At 38.5% G+C, this 17,444-nt stretch overlaps 1 protein-coding gene across 1 annotated transcript in view; it reads left to right on the top strand.

The window, feature by feature from the left end:
- Window positions 1-9,106: 9,106 nt before the first annotated feature.
- Window positions 9,107-17,444, top strand: part of LOC122815999 (sulfotransferase 2A1-like) — a 108,586-nt gene continuing 100,248 nt past the window's right edge. The window contains exon 1 of the mRNA XM_044088873.1: window positions 9,107-9,344. Within this exon, the coding sequence (XP_043944808.1) occupies window positions 9,147-9,344 (198 nt within the window). The 5' untranslated portion in view covers window positions 9,107-9,146. The remainder of the gene's footprint in view (window positions 9,345-17,444) is intronic.

Raw genomic sequence — 17,444 nt, 5'->3', positions numbered from 1 at the left:
AGAGTTGAAGATGTTAAGATTTGCACTGGGTGTGATGAGGATGGACAGGATTAGGAATAAGTATATTAGAGGGTCAGCCCAGGTTGGAAGGTTTGGAGACAAAGCTAGAGAGGCAAGATTACATTGGTTTGGGCATGTGCTGAGGAGGGATGCAGAGTATATCGGGAAAAAGATGCTAAGGATGAAGCTGCCAGGTAACAGGAAAAGAGGAAGGCCTAAGATAAGGTTTATGGATGTGGTGAGAGAGGATATGCAGATGGTTGGTGTGACAGAGCAAGATGCAGAGGACAGGAGGAAATGGAAACAGTTGATCTGCTGTGGCGATCCATAACAGGAGCAGCCGAAAGAAGAAGAATAAGAAGTAAGCAAATCTAGCTTCACTGCTGGTCATACATTCATCACTTTAATACACTGGCTCTGTTTAAAATTTTTTCTCATATTTTTGAGTAAGATCGTTGAATAACATCACTTCTTGCAGCAGATCGCTTATGGCACTGAAATAATTCAGGGATGACAGCTATGCTAAGTACTGTGGGTATACACATTTGTGTACATATATGCACAATACATAAGCTAGCACATCTCATTTGTGCCATCACTGGTACTGGGGCACAACGATGCTGTTGTTTTTCTGTTTTTAAGAGCTGCAACATGTGTGTCACCACAGTTATCAGGCATGAATACTGTGCGGTTGTTTTTAAATTCAAAAGTGGAGGTAAAGTATTTTAGCTGGTTTATTTATTCATATATTATTTATTTATTTTTGAAATCATGTTTACATTCACAGTGACAGCAAGTTCACTTGCATCTTTCTGTTGTGTTAAATGCATCTTTCTGAGTGATAATTACAATGTACAACCTTTAGATATACTATATTTAGCCAATCAGATAGATACATTTAAAGGCTTTTAATACTGTATCAATTGTATTGATCTAAAAACAGTTTTTATTTATTTAAATGCATTTAATTAGGGGGCAAACTAATCAAACAATGGCCAACTACAGGCTTGTAAGGTAAAACAATGAACAGTATAAAAATAACAGTGATGTACATTTATGAGTAAGCAAATAAAAATTGACAAGCAATATATACATAGAAGATATGGGGGGCTGCTAGAGGTATCCCTAGCCTACATCACCATTCCTGTATCCCTAGCCTCCATCACCATTCCTGTATCCCTAGCCTCCATCACCATTCCTTTGGAAGTGTAGTTTCAGAAAAAAAAAAGAAAAAAAAAATACAAAGAGGTTCAGACAATTAACATTGTATGCACACCAAATTCACTGGTTGCAGTCATGAGTAAAATAACAGAGTATGCACCTCCTTTGCTAATGTGACTTTCAAGTGCAGACGGTTAGTTTCTATAAAGTACAGTGTAACTGTGATGGGGAAAATAACTAAGAAGCAATAAATTATCTGAGAATGAGCTTTTTTCCTATAATACAAGCACAAAGTAGTGGGTCAATGACAGAAGCGCTACAAAAATGCATGACATTACAGGAGTAAAAGATCTTTGTACTCATAGAATGAGCAGCATGACTATTATAAGTTTGCACGGAATTGTGAATACATCATGTAGCAAGAAGATAAAAAAATAAAGCCAGATTATGGCCATGAAGACCAAGGGTGGACAAAGAAGTCCTTTTTACAATTTCAAAACAGATCAACCAAGTAACAGTAATAATTCTGAGGATGAGGAAAACAACTGCAAAATTGGAGGATATTTTAAAGGATGTAAATAAAATTAAAGCTGCAAGAAAAGATGAGGTAGAGTCTCAGTACTGTATCACCAGAGTGAAGACAACAGTAATAACCATATGAAAAGGGCCTCCCATATTTAATGGATGAGCAAGACAAGGCATGGGAGCTTCTGCTTGTCCACCAGGGCAACCATGTTTTGAGGTTGCTTCTGGGCATTTAACAAGGTTTACAGATAGTAACATTAGCTCAGCTAAAGGCAGAAACAGCATTGCCAAACCGCATATTCCCAATTCCTTAAGCAGCAAAAATAACTGCAACAAGAACAACAAAACTGACATATACTGTGTGGCATTTCTCTTCATGTGACATCTTAGAATGCATTGATTTTTTGGCAAACTTCTGCAAAAGGAAATTAATTAAAGGAAATCAGAATAGACATCTAGGCACCTACATAACTTGAAGATGCATGACTAAGTGTTGCACTTACCTGGGGGGGGGGGGGTTATAGCAATAGCGATGATCTTCTATGGTGTGGTTCATGTGTGGTAGCTGAGGTTTGTCTCTTTGGTAGGTCCTAGTAGGGATGACAGTATTACAGAGTAGGATTTGGAACTGAGCAACTTGTTGTTGATACTGTGTTGTCCTCATTTGAGACCTGTAATAATTGTATTATTTCCAGCTTTCTCTAACCTTTAATTACAGCGTCCCCATCCAGAAGTACAGCCCTTTGCATCTGTACTATGCATGTCTAATTCAAAGCACAATCCATCTGTTCTGGAGGCACTGCTCTTAAGAACTGTGGAAATTCTTGCAAAACATGTATTTGTTAAATGGTTAAGGGAACTTGTCCATCATTAACTCTTTTCAGCCATGACCCATAACTCAGTTACAAAGACAGATAAATACTACTCATATAGACAGTTCAGACTAGCCAATAAACAAGTAAACTTTTCGACAGATGGGCAGAAGTGAATTTATCAGTAAGAACCCCCTAGAGAGACACAGTGACAGCACACAAACACAACACAATCTGCTGATCTCACAAGTAAACCCTAAGCCTTGGAAGACAGAAGCCTTAATCACTAAGTACATCTTTATCATACATCAGCAAATGCCTGTCATACATGATTTGAAAGGACAAACAGATATTTACTCTTTACTGTTTACTGAATAACCTGGAAGCAAAACATATAACCAGCATCATTGCAGTGATGGTTGTCACTGACCTGCTTCCATTTTCATAGGTTCATATGTGTATACTGGGCCAATGACCACAAAAGGCCTTTTAAAGCCTAGCCATGCATCCCAAATCTCTGGTACCCTTGTTAGGTGTAAGCAGGGGCTTGGGAGATGAAACATTTACAAGCACGGGCCTAGGAGATGAACCATTTACAGACTGCCTATGTGTATTGGAGACATAGGAGCCAAACCAGGAGCGAATTTCCTGTTCCTCATCCAGTTTTTCCAAGTTACACTTAAATTGCTTTAGGGAGGACTTCTGATTCTCATGGCTGGGGAGCCTGTTCCAGAGAAGGGGTAGTTTCTGGGATACATACTTGTCTCTCGAGCAGATCCTATTTATGACAAAGTTTAAGTCTTTAGAATGGGTAATTCTGGTGATGTTTGTTTTGTAGATATGCAGGAGGTCCATCAGGGTAGGGTCTGACAATGCCTTGTATGCCAGGCACAGATCTTTCCTCAACAGTCTGTAGAAGATAGAATACAAGCATAGGACATACTACTTACACCTTGTATTCTTTTAGTGAGGAACCTCTGTAGATGTTCCATTTGCTGGATGTGCCTGGTTAGGTACATACCAAAGGGCACATTGTACTCAGTGATAGGTATGATAAATGCCAAATGCAGCTGAACAATGACCTCCTTGGACCCAGATGCCATACTTTTGTTTATAAATTGTATAACATAGACTGATTCCACAATACTGTAGACATGTGATGGCAATAGGCTAGATTACAGTGTATGTGTGTCCTCAAGCCTTTGATTACTGGGTCAGCTCTTAGTGATGTGTTGTCAATGTGATAGTTACCAAGGTTGGATGACTTCTCAAAGGATACTGTTATCCATTTTTTGGCATTTTGTTTTAGTCCATGGCTCTGACACTAGTTATTTGTCTGTGTCAGAGCGTCCTGGAGAACATTTGTGCCAGTGTGGCATCCTGTGACTGCTTCTAATTTTTAATCACCTGCAAATTAAGTCAGCCAGAAGCCATTAACATTGGCTTGACTTCAGAGAAGTAAATGCCAAAAAGGAGTGGTCCCAGGAATGATCCATGAGGGACTCCACTTGTGACTGGCCTCTTTGTCGAGGTTGATTCCCCAGGTATGACTTCCTGCGTCCTGTCTGTGAGTCAGACAGCTATCTACTGGGTGATGTAAGGGTGTATAGCTAACCTTTTGAGTTTGTCAACAGTGCTCAAGTGGTATATTGTTTCAAGTGCCTTGACCAGGTCAAGGTAGGCAGTGTGAATCATTTTGCCCTCATCTATTGCTTTGGTAACCTTCTTAAAGAAGTCTACCAGGCTGAGTAGGCATGACCTATCCTTGACAAAACCAGATTAGAGGTTTCCTATGCCATCATCGATCATTTCCATGATAATTCTTTCCATGGCTTTGCATATGAGACTAGTGAGACTTATGGGTCTGCAGTTTCCATGGTCTGTAAAGGGCCTACCTTTGTGCAGAGGGATGACTGTTGTTGTTCTCTATTTGTGAGGCATGAAACCTGTTTGGAGGTTACAGTTAAATACCAATTGCAGAGGGTCTGATAGGTCATGGTTCATGCTACTTAGAAGGCATCCGGGGATATTGTCTGGACCCATTTAGAAGGCATTCTGGGATGTTGTCTGGACCCATTGATGTAGTGTTCTTGGCCTTAGAGAGAGCATTGAGGACCTGCAGCCTAGTGATAGTAGGAGGGGTTATATTTGATGGTATTTCTTGAGGGGAGATTGAGGGGAAGAGAGGGATAAAGTTAGACCTGCATTTGTCAGTCATTAGGTTTGCATATCTTCTGGCTGCATCCTGGTGGCTCCATTAACAATGAGCTTCCCACACAATTCTGTATTGTCTTTGAGGTTACAGACATAGCTAAAGAATGCATTGTGGTTGTCCATGGCCTGGGATGCCAAATTTACTTCAAATGTGTCTTTGGTAGACTTTATTTGTCCTCAGAGTTGTTTCGTTTGATGAGAGTGCTTTTATCCTGTTGGGTGCTACACCTTCTAAATTTTGCCATGATTTTCATCTTTCTGTTATACAACCTATTGATGTTATGACTCCATCATATTCAAATTGCATGATAAACTCAGCAATTTGAATATGAAATTCAGTATTGTCTAACACAGACAGTTTTCATCACAGTACTTTTTAAACACTTAAATTTGATTTCTTTTTATTTGGTATTGTCACATTTCATGACATACCATGAGCCTGCATATTCCTTCAACACTGTATTCCCTTAAACTTGTAATTAATTTCAAATGTGTTCTATGTTGCTCAAGTTCAGATGTACTCGGATACTTTATGGGTATATATGTTCCTACAAAGCGTACTGATAAGGAAGACAATAGAGAAGCTCAATCACATTACCTAGTACTGGTAGGAGACTAATAATATACACCAGTAAGTAGACGTTATCCACATATCATTGGTGAAGTGCATGATCGGGATAAGTGTCTAAAGGTAGAAGCCTCACACAGCCAAACACACAACTATACCACCAATGCTCAACATACCAAACATTAAAATTCTGATACTTTACACTTCTACCATGTGCTTGGGTCTTATGGACCACTTTTCCATGAATGTCTATATAATTAGAACATCATCTCATGGCACAAATCACTCAATCTCTTGGAGTCCCAACCTGTATTCATTTTACTTTTCAGTTAATGCAAGATACCATTAAAAATAAATTGTTCAGTTGCATTGCTGCCAGCACAGGAAGATACAGATAGTTATTACATTACTTCCCATTGCCCTATATTTTAATGGCAAATTATTGTGAATTGAAGATTTAGAATGTTTGATTAATAACAAAATTGTTTAGAGACTTTAGGTATTTAGGTATTTGAAATAATTTAATGAAACTGAATAATATTTGCAAATTCAGTGGCATTATTCTTGTTTATGTAAGTTGTGTTATTTTTTTTCAAATCTAACAAGGTGATATGGCCTTTTGAACTAGATGTTTTATGTATTTATTTTTGTATGTTCAATGAGGTAGTGCACTGATCAAATGTGACCATTGGCAGGCACAGTTTTGGTGAAGCACATTAACAAAATGAAAGGATAAAGACAATGGGTAGTAGACATTAAGCTTGCATTTGAGGTAGATACAAAATAATATAAATAAATGGTCATAAATAAAAACAATTGCGCTTGAGTGTAGAATCACCAAGAAGGTTGATGTGAACATGGTGGCTTTAAGTATAGAAATGAAAAGAGGGGGGCAGCTATGAGTGGTAGTTAAGTGATGGACTCTTTTGGCTTCACAGCCTTATTGTTTATATGGACAATAGTTTTCATTCAGTTGACTTAGCTTACACATACGCTATATAGATGTCCTGGCATTCTGAAGTTATATTTCATATCATAGTTGTTTAATATGTTGATTTGTGTTTTAACTGTATTCACATACTTTATTGTAACATAAGTAACACTGAAGAAATGATCAGAAGTACCATGGGCTGGTAAAATCATGAAATTACTTTATCTGGATGCATCATTAGGGTGTTAATGTGGAATCCTGGGACCTCAACGATGTGCTCAGAATGTTACTGTGCGGACGAACTGTAACGATCACTGCCACTGTTAACAATTTGACAGATTCTGTCAGGTTCTTTTTTTTTTTTTTTTGATTAATTCCATTTGTAAGGGAGATGTATTAACCCCTACTGTCCTTATTTGATTAAAAAGTGTAGTTGGCGTGGGTTAAGGGGGACATCAACCAAAACTGGATGTAATGAAACTACCTAAAAAATATAATAGCTCTAAACTACTTTATTCTCAGCTAGTACAGAAAGCACTAGATCTCATGTAACATCACATGATATTCTGGACCAGCAATTGCACATTATCTAATATTGTGTATGTTGTTGTTGTTGTTGTTGTATCTTTCGGCTTTTCCCGGTTAGGGGTCACCACAGCGGAACTCCGGCCTGCTAATGATTGGCAGTAGATTTTTATGTACTGAGTTGCCAGCCCTGACGCACAACCTTCAACAAAGGTATGCCCATTCATGCATGTCTCCACACAGAAGACGCTTTAGCTGAGAATCAAACAGGACAACGTCTTATTGTGAGGCAACAACGCTACCGCAGCACCACCACTGCAGCATAGCTGTTATTAGTAATAAATGAAAGCTTAACAATGTTTCTTACATTTAAAGGAACGATAATTACTTTTCCCGTAATATTTCACTAATACACATTCTGTTAGGTTTTTACCATAAACAGAGGGCACAATTTTATCTATTAGGGAGTAATTATTTCATAGTATATATATATATATATATATATATATATATATATATATATATATATATATATATATATTGTAGCTGAAGTTTCATAATTATTGAAAAAATTACATGGAGCTGCTTACTGCTTGGTGTGATGGATTTGAAGTGTTCTTAAGACACTCAGTCTTGCTGGCTGGATTCTGCTAAAATTCAAAGTCTGGTTATATTTGCATTCACAGTTTGTTGCATACAGAAACTTGCAGAATATACACTGATGAGAGAATATACTTTGCAGCACTTGTCTTTAAGAGCAGTAACCAATAACTTTTATAATAAATCAAACTGGACAAACGTTGCAGCTTAAAAGTACTGTTCCAACTTTACTTCTCATATAATACAGATGATGTGAGAGATATAACATTTACCTTAGGACAAATGAGTCCCTACCATACCTCTAACATAACTGGATTTATACAGCTCTTTATATACAGTTTTAGTCCTTGGTATTCTATTTTGGAGAATTGCTTATCCTGTAGAAACAATACTAAGCTTCCTTGTTTAACAATGTCTTGTAAGAGACCAGCTTTTCTGACAGTGTGAATATCCTGTAACAGTGTCCTGATGTCCATGTAGAAAAACATATTTTTGAGGAAACACATTGTTCTGTATTCTATTTGGATCTGTGTATAAAAACATCTGTTCTTGTGCCATATCCTGTTTTCCATGCAGAAAAACATATTTTTGAGAAAACACATTGTCACAGTGTCATAAACATATCCTGTTGTTTTAGGAAACATATTGTGTCCATCCTGTTATTTTAGGAAACATATTGTGTCCATTTTTATATGCAGAAAAACATGTCAGTGTTCTTTAAAAGCAGATTTTGCATTTTTGCTCTTGCATACATCCTGTTTTTAAGTCTGTAAGGGAAAAATGTCCATTCAGCAGATTCCTTTTCCAAACCATGGTCATTTAGTATGACTGCTGATCACATATTACTAAACTCTGTTTCTGCATTTAAGCAAGCCTTTTCTTTCAGCATATTTACAACATAATTAATTTCAGACTAATATTAATAAAATCTAACAATTATATTTTTCCATAGCATCAGCAAACCATGGAGCGCATTATATAGAAACCACTAGCTCCCTGAACACCTATTATTTCTTGTATCATGGAAACAGAAATCCAAAACACTTGGAGAAATTAAATGAGGGAAAACTGCTGTCAATGCAAATAATAAGTGCTGTGGTGTGTAGGCATTGACTAGGAACACAGCTGTACTGCAGTAATTGTTTGAATTAATGGTTCGCATTATAGCAATACTTAGCTGTAAATGTTGTGGTGTGCAGGCATTGACTAGGAACTGTGCTGCACTGCAGTAATTGTTTGAATTAATGGTTCATATTACAACATTGCTTAGCTCTAAGTGTTGTGGTGTGGAGGCATTGACTAGGAACACAGCTGCACTGCAGTAATTGTTTGAATTAATGGGTCGTGGTATAGCAATACTTAACTAATTGTTGTGGTGTGCAGGCATTGACTAGGAACTGTGTTGCACTGCAGTAATTGTTTGAATTAATGGTTCATGTTACAACATTGCTTAGCTCTAAGTGTTGTGGTGTGTACGCATTGACTAAGAACACTGCTGCACTGCAGTAATTGTTTGAATTAATGGTTCGTGGTATAGCAATACTTAGCTGTAAGTGTTGTGGTGTGCAGGCATTGTATAGGAACTGTGCTGCATTGCAGTAATTGTTTGAATTAATGGTTTGTGGTGCAGCAATACTTAGCTGTAAGTGTTGTGGTGTGTAGGCATTGACTAGTAACACAGCTGTACTGCAGTATTTGTTTGAATTAATGCTTCATGGTACAGCAATGCTTAGCTCTGTTACAGGTTAGAGGATTTGTACAATTTATTATACTATATCTTGTGTATTTTTTTTTCACAGGAACTACATGGATGCTAGAAATTCTAAGCCTTATTCAAAAGAATGGTGACCCAGCCTGGTGCAGGACAGTACCCAACTTTGATAGAGCTCCATGGGTTGAGTTCCATGACTGTCAAAAGAAGTTGGAAGAATCCTCTTCACAGAGACTTATTACCTCACACCTTCCAATAGATCTTTTCCCAAAGTCTTATTTTCAGTCCAAAGCCAAGGTAAAGAAATGGTAGTTCATTTCATGTGTGAATTTTTTCAGTTTTGATTTGGTTTACAGAATGTTCAGGCTGACTTGTTCATGTCTTGTTAAAGTTCACCATTGTCTATCAAATTGTAATATAAGCATGATTTCAAATTGCGATGAATAATTAAATATACATCCACAGTGAGAGAAAAATCATTTTTATCAGGTATAGCTTTATAAAAACTCCAGCTTTACTCCATAGCATATTGCCTACCCCGAGGTGATCTCTGCCTAACATATAAAGCTATGTCAAACCCAGAGCTGTTGGACATGCTACACCTAAATAAATCCCAGTACCTCCAACCTACACACGCTAGGGACCTAAACCTTCTCACCACAATAAATAGGACACACTGGAGGGATAGATTCCTGTCCCAGAGACTTCCTATAATCTGGAACAAGCTACCCATCTGTGTCAAGCAAAGTTCCTCATTAGCACTTTTCAAGAAAAGTCTTGATGAGTGGATGGGAAATAGGAAATACACCCCGGGGATCACTTCTGTGTCTCTGCTGGACAGTGGCACAGGAAAATAACTTTCTTGGGTGGCGTAAGCTATGGTACCTTGCTGGCTAGGCTTACGTAGGCCCTTGGGCCGATAGCCTAGTACCTACCTATGAACCTATGAACCTATATACTGTAGATCTGTGTAATGTATGCATGTTCACCCAGATGAGTAATGGGTCAGATAAGCTCTGAATGCTTTCTTAAACACAAATGATAATGTTTGATGTCAGGATGAAAAAATGTCCATGGAGATCAGCGCTCTACCCTGGTTAACAAATATAAATCCAAAAATAACTAAATAAATAAATACATTTTAAGAATGTATGTGATTTAATCTGGTCATCACAGGACATTTTATTAGTACCCGTTGGCAATGTTTGTTGTATTTGATTTTCAGCTTACATGACTGTGACATACAGCTGCTAAAAAACACATAGCCACTAACACAGAGGCATGTGGCAAAAAGCCATCAAGGTTCCACCACTGCATTCCAGCATTTGATTTGTAGGTAAGTTGCTCATATCTTACTACTGACAACCAGGTGAGCTGCCAGACCACTCTTTAGGCTATTAATGTCTCTATCATTTGCCAAGCCTGGACACAGTCAGTTTGTGCAAAGAAACAATCACTAGTTGGCCATTTCTGACCTGCTACTACGACTTTAGACACAGGCATTAAGGAAATGAAAGTACTGACCTATTATGCATCCATAACAAACAGAATGCCTACATTCATATATTGCCTGGTGTTTGCCCTCCCATGTATATTCTGTCTCTTAACTAGTTCCAAGCAATATTAGTATTGGATGGAAATTAGAGGTACTCTTCTTGCGCATAGTTTCCTGTGATTTATAGAGTCCAGTTGTGACTAAATCCACACATTGAATTAGCCATCATGGTACAATGTTACTGAGCTAAAGTAAAGTTTTGGCATTCACTGTGTGAATCAGACTCTGCCCCATCTAATAAATACAAATAAATAACCAGATGGGCAGTCTTCAAAGACTCTGTCTTTCCTTTTCCATGGAGTCAGTAGGTTCTTTTTGTTTTTCGTTTTGTTTTCCTGTTTCTTTCTTTCCTTCTCTGAGCATGTACTATGAATACCTGTGTTTGTGCTTCTCCTAAACATCTACAGAGCGAGTTAGGGAAATTCATGATGCAAGCAAACTGGGGAGGAAACAAAGCAGTCTGAGAAAGTTTTATCTGGTGAGCAGTATAGAATTTTGATAATTACAAGAAATGGACCTACTTCTTGCAGAAGTAATGTCACAGTGAGTAGGTAACTTTCATTTCACACTGAAGTCTGATGTATGTTCTAATTTAAACATAGGTTCATAGGTTGGTACTAGGCTATCAGCCCTAGGGCCTATACAAGCCTAGCCATAACAATTCCCTGGCTATTTCTTCCCACATTATTTACTTTCCTGGACCCCTGTCTAGCAGGGCGACTGACGTGATCCCTAGGGTGAATTTCCTTTCTCCCATCCAATCGTCAAGGTTCCTCTTGAAGTTGTCCAAAGAGGCACTCTGCTTGACATGTATGGGCAATCTATTCCAGAGTCTGGGGAGTCTCTGGGTCAGGAACCTATCCCTCCAGCATGTTTTGTTTATTGTGATGACAAGGTTTAGATCCCTACAGCGTGTAGCTCTAAGGGATTGGGATTTCTTTAAGTGTAGCATGTCCAACAGCTCTGGGTTTGACATGGCCTTGTATGTTAAGCAGAGATCGCCTCTGAGTAGACGATATGCGACAGAGTATAGCTGGAGTTTTTTAAGGCGGTCAGCATAGGGCATCTGCTTTAGGCCTGTGATTCTTTTAGTGAGGTATTTCTGAGGCCTTTCCAGTTGTTGCAGATGTCTTGAGAGGTACATACCAAATGGGCGTTGTATTCTATAATGGGTCTAATGAGGGATGAGTACAGTGGGACAATGACCTCCTTTTTTCTGGATGAAAAGCCCTTCGTGATGAGGTGTGCCACATAGAAGGATTTCCTGACTGTTGTGGCGATGTGGTTATCGAAGGTGAGACCACTGTCCACCTGTGTCCCTAAGTCTCTTATCACACTTTCTGTGTTTAGTGTACTGCCACCTATATGGTAATTCATGGATACATGTTTTTTCCCAAAGGGGATAACAATACATTTCTTGGCATTGAGCTTGAGCCCATGGCTCTGGCACCAAGCATCTGTTTCTGTAAGGCCCTTTTGTAGAGTATCCGCATCATTTGGGGATTCAATAATGGCTCCCAGTTTGCAGTCATCTGCAAACTTTGTTAGCCAGAGTCCCTTAGTGTTGACCTGTACTTCAGAGAAGTAGATGCCAAACAAGAGCGGCCCCAGGACTGAACCCTGAGGTACTCCACTTGTCACTTGTCTGGAAATGGATTTGGAGTTGGCTACTTTTATAGTGTGGGTTCTATCAGTAAGCCATTTAGCAACCCATTGGGTGACATAGGGATTAATGCCCAACATAGTAAGTTTATCTATGATTCCAGAGTGGGGGATGGTATCAAAGGCCTTGGCAAGGTCTAGATAGGCTGTGTGGATCACCTTACCCTTGTCCATGGCTCTGGAGACTGATTCAAAGAAGTCAGTCAGGTTCAGGAGACAAGATCGGCCCTTCACAAACCCAAACTGGGTGGGGTCCAGTGTTTGAAGGTTGCCAATGTCTTTGTTTATAAGTTCCATGATAATACGCTCCATGGCCTTGCAGATAAGGCTTGTCAGACTGATGGGACGGTAGTTTCCGTCAAAATTACATCAAAACTAAACAGTGTTTTCTGAATGTAATTTATTTCTAATAAACATACAGTAATTCCATTCTCTGAGCTCTACTGGAAAACTGCCTTTGCAGCGTATTCAGTGAAACAGGGGCTTATGCTTTTTTTCATCTACTTAAACAACACTGATTTACCAAGTCAATAGTTTAGAATCCAGCAAAGGTTTTATCAAACAAATATAATTTTTACGGTATGTTAGTTTTCCAGTTGTGAGTGGGAGAAGAGTCTTATGAGCCATCTCAAACATTCAGTATTTTTCTTTTCAAATTCATTATATTTTTAGTACTTGTTTGAATACTCTAACATCATGATAACCATACTCCTGCAAGCTATTATACAATTTCACTGCAAACAGGCTTCTTAATCTTTTCATCAGAATTGTGAAAAAAAAAGTTGTGAACAACATTTTAGTGAGGTGCCACATTTTGCCTTGTAATGTAGCACTCTCATGTTCCCACTTACTGTGCTCATTACTCTTTAAGTTCATTATTTCTGTAATATCATTTTGACCTCCAGCAGTTAAATAACCCCTGTTGGCTCATTTCGTACTTCTGTGTCCTGGTGTCAGAGGATACAAGGGCCTTGGAATATAGGCAAAGTTCTTTAAGGTTAAGGTTGGTATTATAGGTTCATAGGTTCATAGGTTCATACTAGGCTATCTGCCCTAGGGCATTTATAAGCCTAGCCAGAATGTGTTTGGCTTTCACCACCCATTTTAAATGAATTTTGCTATGCCCTTTTTCGAGGTTAGTATACTGTGCCTCTGTCTAACAGTGACACAGAAGTGATACCTGGGGTAAACCTACGATCCCCCATCCACTCATCAAGATTCCTCTTGAAGAGAGTCAATGAGGGAATCTGCCTAACCTGGACTGGGATTTTATTCCCGAGTGAAGGGAGCCGTATTAATGAGTTGTAAGATATTCCAAAAATAAAAAGTATTGTCACAAAGTATATCAACAATCCAAACCTGTGGCTGAAGAAATGCAATATATGATAAAAACAAGCTTTTATTGTCGGTAAAGGCTTTCGTAGTGCTTCACATACCACTTCCTCAGACCTTGACATAAAATATGAACTAACAAGCCCTTCTTATATAGGTGACTCAATCAAACTTTAATTGGCATCTTACAATGCTATCTAATTATACTCGTTATATCTAAAACATCCACTGCTTACTAAATCTAATACTTCTTACATATATATTAGCTGTTAGTTTATGCTTAACTAATTAATTAATTCATAAAAATACATAATATATATTAAACTGTGTACATATAAATACTAGCCCAAAAACCTTGAATAATCATTAAAATTCATATACAAAAATAACTCTAAAATAACTTATTTACTATTTGGCCAAAGGTCTGTTTCTAAGTATTGGTTTTAAAGGAATTCTCTCATTAAGGCCTGAGCCTCTATCAGCCCTTAGCCTGATAACCCAGCGTGTCTCTGATGTTTCCCCCTCTCTCATTTTCCTCTATCTTTTCTATTGCTTGAAACCTAAATGCATGTCCTGGCTCTGTGTTCTTAACGTTCTTTGGCCAAATAGTATAATAAGTTATTTTAGAATTATTTTTGTATATGAATTTTTATCTAGTGTCATTAAACTGGAATATCTTCCGAGCAATCGAGGTGAGCAACAAAGCATCATTAGAAAAAATGTAATAAGCTGTATGAACAGTACAAACAACCCTTTATTAGCCACTGAACGTCTAACAGATGAGCACCAGAATAAATATAAAGATATAGATTTTCTCATATTAATGAGAGAAATACATAGGCTAGAAGATGAACTATATAAAAATAAAAGACTGCAAGCTGAAAGATTCCACTTAGAAGTGTGTTTAAAATATCAAGTCATACCACGTGGTCTTAGGATCACTAAAACAGCTGTACAAGGAAATAGACTACCAGCTACTAATTCCAAAGAAGGGCTTAAACTAACCTTTTCTTAGGACAGATGGCCCACCCTTGGCCTCTCACTTCCACCATCCATGGAGGGCTTCTCCACTGCTTACAGCATTAATCAAACCTAGGTCAGTTAATATGTAGACAGAGATGTATCACTCTGTCTCACAGAGCTGGGATTTATTTCTTTATACAGTGTTCTCTGCATTTACTGTATATTTGCTCTTCTTCTGCACTTGTTTAGCGCAGTAATGTTTACAAAGTGATATATGAGAAGAATAACCTTCAGTCATCCTCCACATCCAAAAACATTTCTCTTAAACCAGACAATCCATCAGAACTTCTGTCTGCAGGACCTATACCTTCCACATATTCTGAAATTCTAGCGAATCTTTTCAGGGATTTCACTATACTTTTAGTAAAGTGACACCTTGGTGGAAAGACTGTGTCATTCAAGAGATACATCCCAGTCTCAGTCCTTGTCCGTCCACAAAAAAAATCATCACATAAAGGAGAGAAAAAAGTTCAGATTGAAAGTCTGTGAGACCCAACATCCTTAAAATTTACTTTATTCATAGCTACAATGTTTTAAAATCCAGATATTGGAGTGTTCCAACACAATAAGACTTATCCAAACAGCTTTATATGGAGAAAACTTCTTTCATCACTGCAATCTGAAAACTTCTGTTAATTAAGTACCTTTGAGGCAAGTATGTCATAAGACATTTAAGATTTAGAGATGGCTTGTTAATGTTGAGGTATTATTTCAGCCTGTTCACACATATATTTAATGTTTGCCTAACATCTTATTATTCCCAGCTACACTGAAGCACTGCATTATCTTGCCTCTTCCAAAATGCGGCTCCCCTATTGAGCTCAAGGATTAAAGACCAATCTCAAACTAAGGTCCCGTCACTGAAACATTTGAAAGTCTACTATAGAAGCAGTTACTTAGACAAGTGAATAACAATGGTCTTTCCCTGTTTAATTTCTACAAGTCTTTTGGGTTTCTAATACCATGACAGGAATGGACCCCACTTCTAAGTCATGGTATGATTAAAGTTCATGAAATTAGTAGTGTTTCAGTCTTTGAAGTTAGCCAAAAGTGATCATCACAGCATTTACAATGTCCAAAAATGACTCCTCCTGTAATTTGTATGGAGTTACCTGTACTGGTAGCATATCAAAGTGCAAATGTAAATTATTTTGTATTAGACCTGTTAATCCTACTACTACTGGAACTGCCTGGGTATCTTTCTTCCACATACCTCGTTTCTGCCTGCAAATTCTGGTATTTTGTGTCCGTTTGTACATAAGACACTGTAATCACTGGGGGTAGCAATTTCAATGGCTTAGGAGGTTAGGATATTTCTGACACTTCTAGCAAGTCTACAACCTTTTGCACCTTGTAAATGTACTGCAGCATCTGGCTATGTTGAATTGCTGCAAGTGCACACACACACACACACACACACACACACACACACACACACACACACACACACAGGCATGCATGCACAGACACACACACACACACACACACACACACATGCACACACACGCATGTACACATACATACACACACACACACACACACACACACACACACACACACACACACACAAAACACACACAGGCATGCATGCACAGACACACACACACACACACACACACACACACACACACACACACACACATGCACACACACGCATGTACACATACATACACACACACACACACACACACACACACACACACACACACACAAAAAACACACACAGGCATGCATGCACAGACACACACACACACACACACACACACACACACACACACACACACACACACACACAGACACACACACACACACACACACACACACACACACACACACATGCATTCAAACATGGTCTTGTGTGACAAACATCACACCTAAAGTAATACATTCAGCACTACAACTTCTGTTACTCACCTACTGACTACATAGACAGCAACTTAAATGAAGCTTATATATCAGCAATTGTCTTCATCAGTATGACTAGGGCATTAGAGACAGTAGATAGTTTCTTTCTAATTAACTCAGAAAACTCCACTTAGGTAACAACACAATCAAATTATTCCTCAACTAACTGAAGGATTGGACCTTTCAAAGAAATGCTAATGACACATTTTCCAGTGAAGTTACTCTCAATACTGGAGCTTCAGAAGGTTCATTTGTAGGCCTCCTTCTATTCTCCTGCTTTATTAATGATCTCACTTTTGCCCCCCCCCCATATCAGTCTTATAATGTATGCAGATGAGATCATCCTACTGGACTCACATGAATCTCTTAGTTGCCTTGAATCCAACCTACAGGGCAGTTTCTCTAACCTGTGTAATTAGATTTTAAAAAATAAATTAATCATCATCATCAATGTCTTTTTCACATTTTCTACTTGGGGTTAGGGAGTCGCATCAACTATTTCCATCTCTCTCGATTCAGTGGTACTCTTCTTCATAGGTTCATAGGTTGGTACTAGGCTATCAGCCCTAGGGTCTATACAAGCCTAGCCATAACAATTCCCTGGATATTTCTTCCTACAGTATTTACTTCTCTGGACCCCTGTCTAGCAGGGCAATTGACGTGATCCCCGGGGTGAATTTCCTATCTCCCATCCAATCATCAAGGTTCCTTCTGAAAAGGGCCAAAGAGGCACTCTGTTTGACATGTATGGGCAGTCTATTCCAGAGTCTGGGGAGTCTCTGGGTCAGGAACCTATCCCTCCCGCATGTTTTGTTGATTGTGATGACAAGGTTTAGATCCTTGGAGCGTGTGGCTCTGAGGGATTGGGATTTCTTTAAGTGTAGCATGTCCAACACCTCTGAGTTTGACATGGCCTTGTA

This window comes from Protopterus annectens, chromosome 1.part1 (assembly GCF_019279795.1).
Source record: "Protopterus annectens isolate FY-2018-M chromosome 1.part1, PAN1.0, whole genome shotgun sequence".
In the NCBI taxonomy this organism is placed as follows: Eukaryota; Metazoa; Chordata; order Ceratodontiformes; family Protopteridae; genus Protopterus; species Protopterus annectens.
Note: the sequence above shows the minus strand (reverse complement) of the source record. Positions and strands in the feature narration are given on the sequence as shown.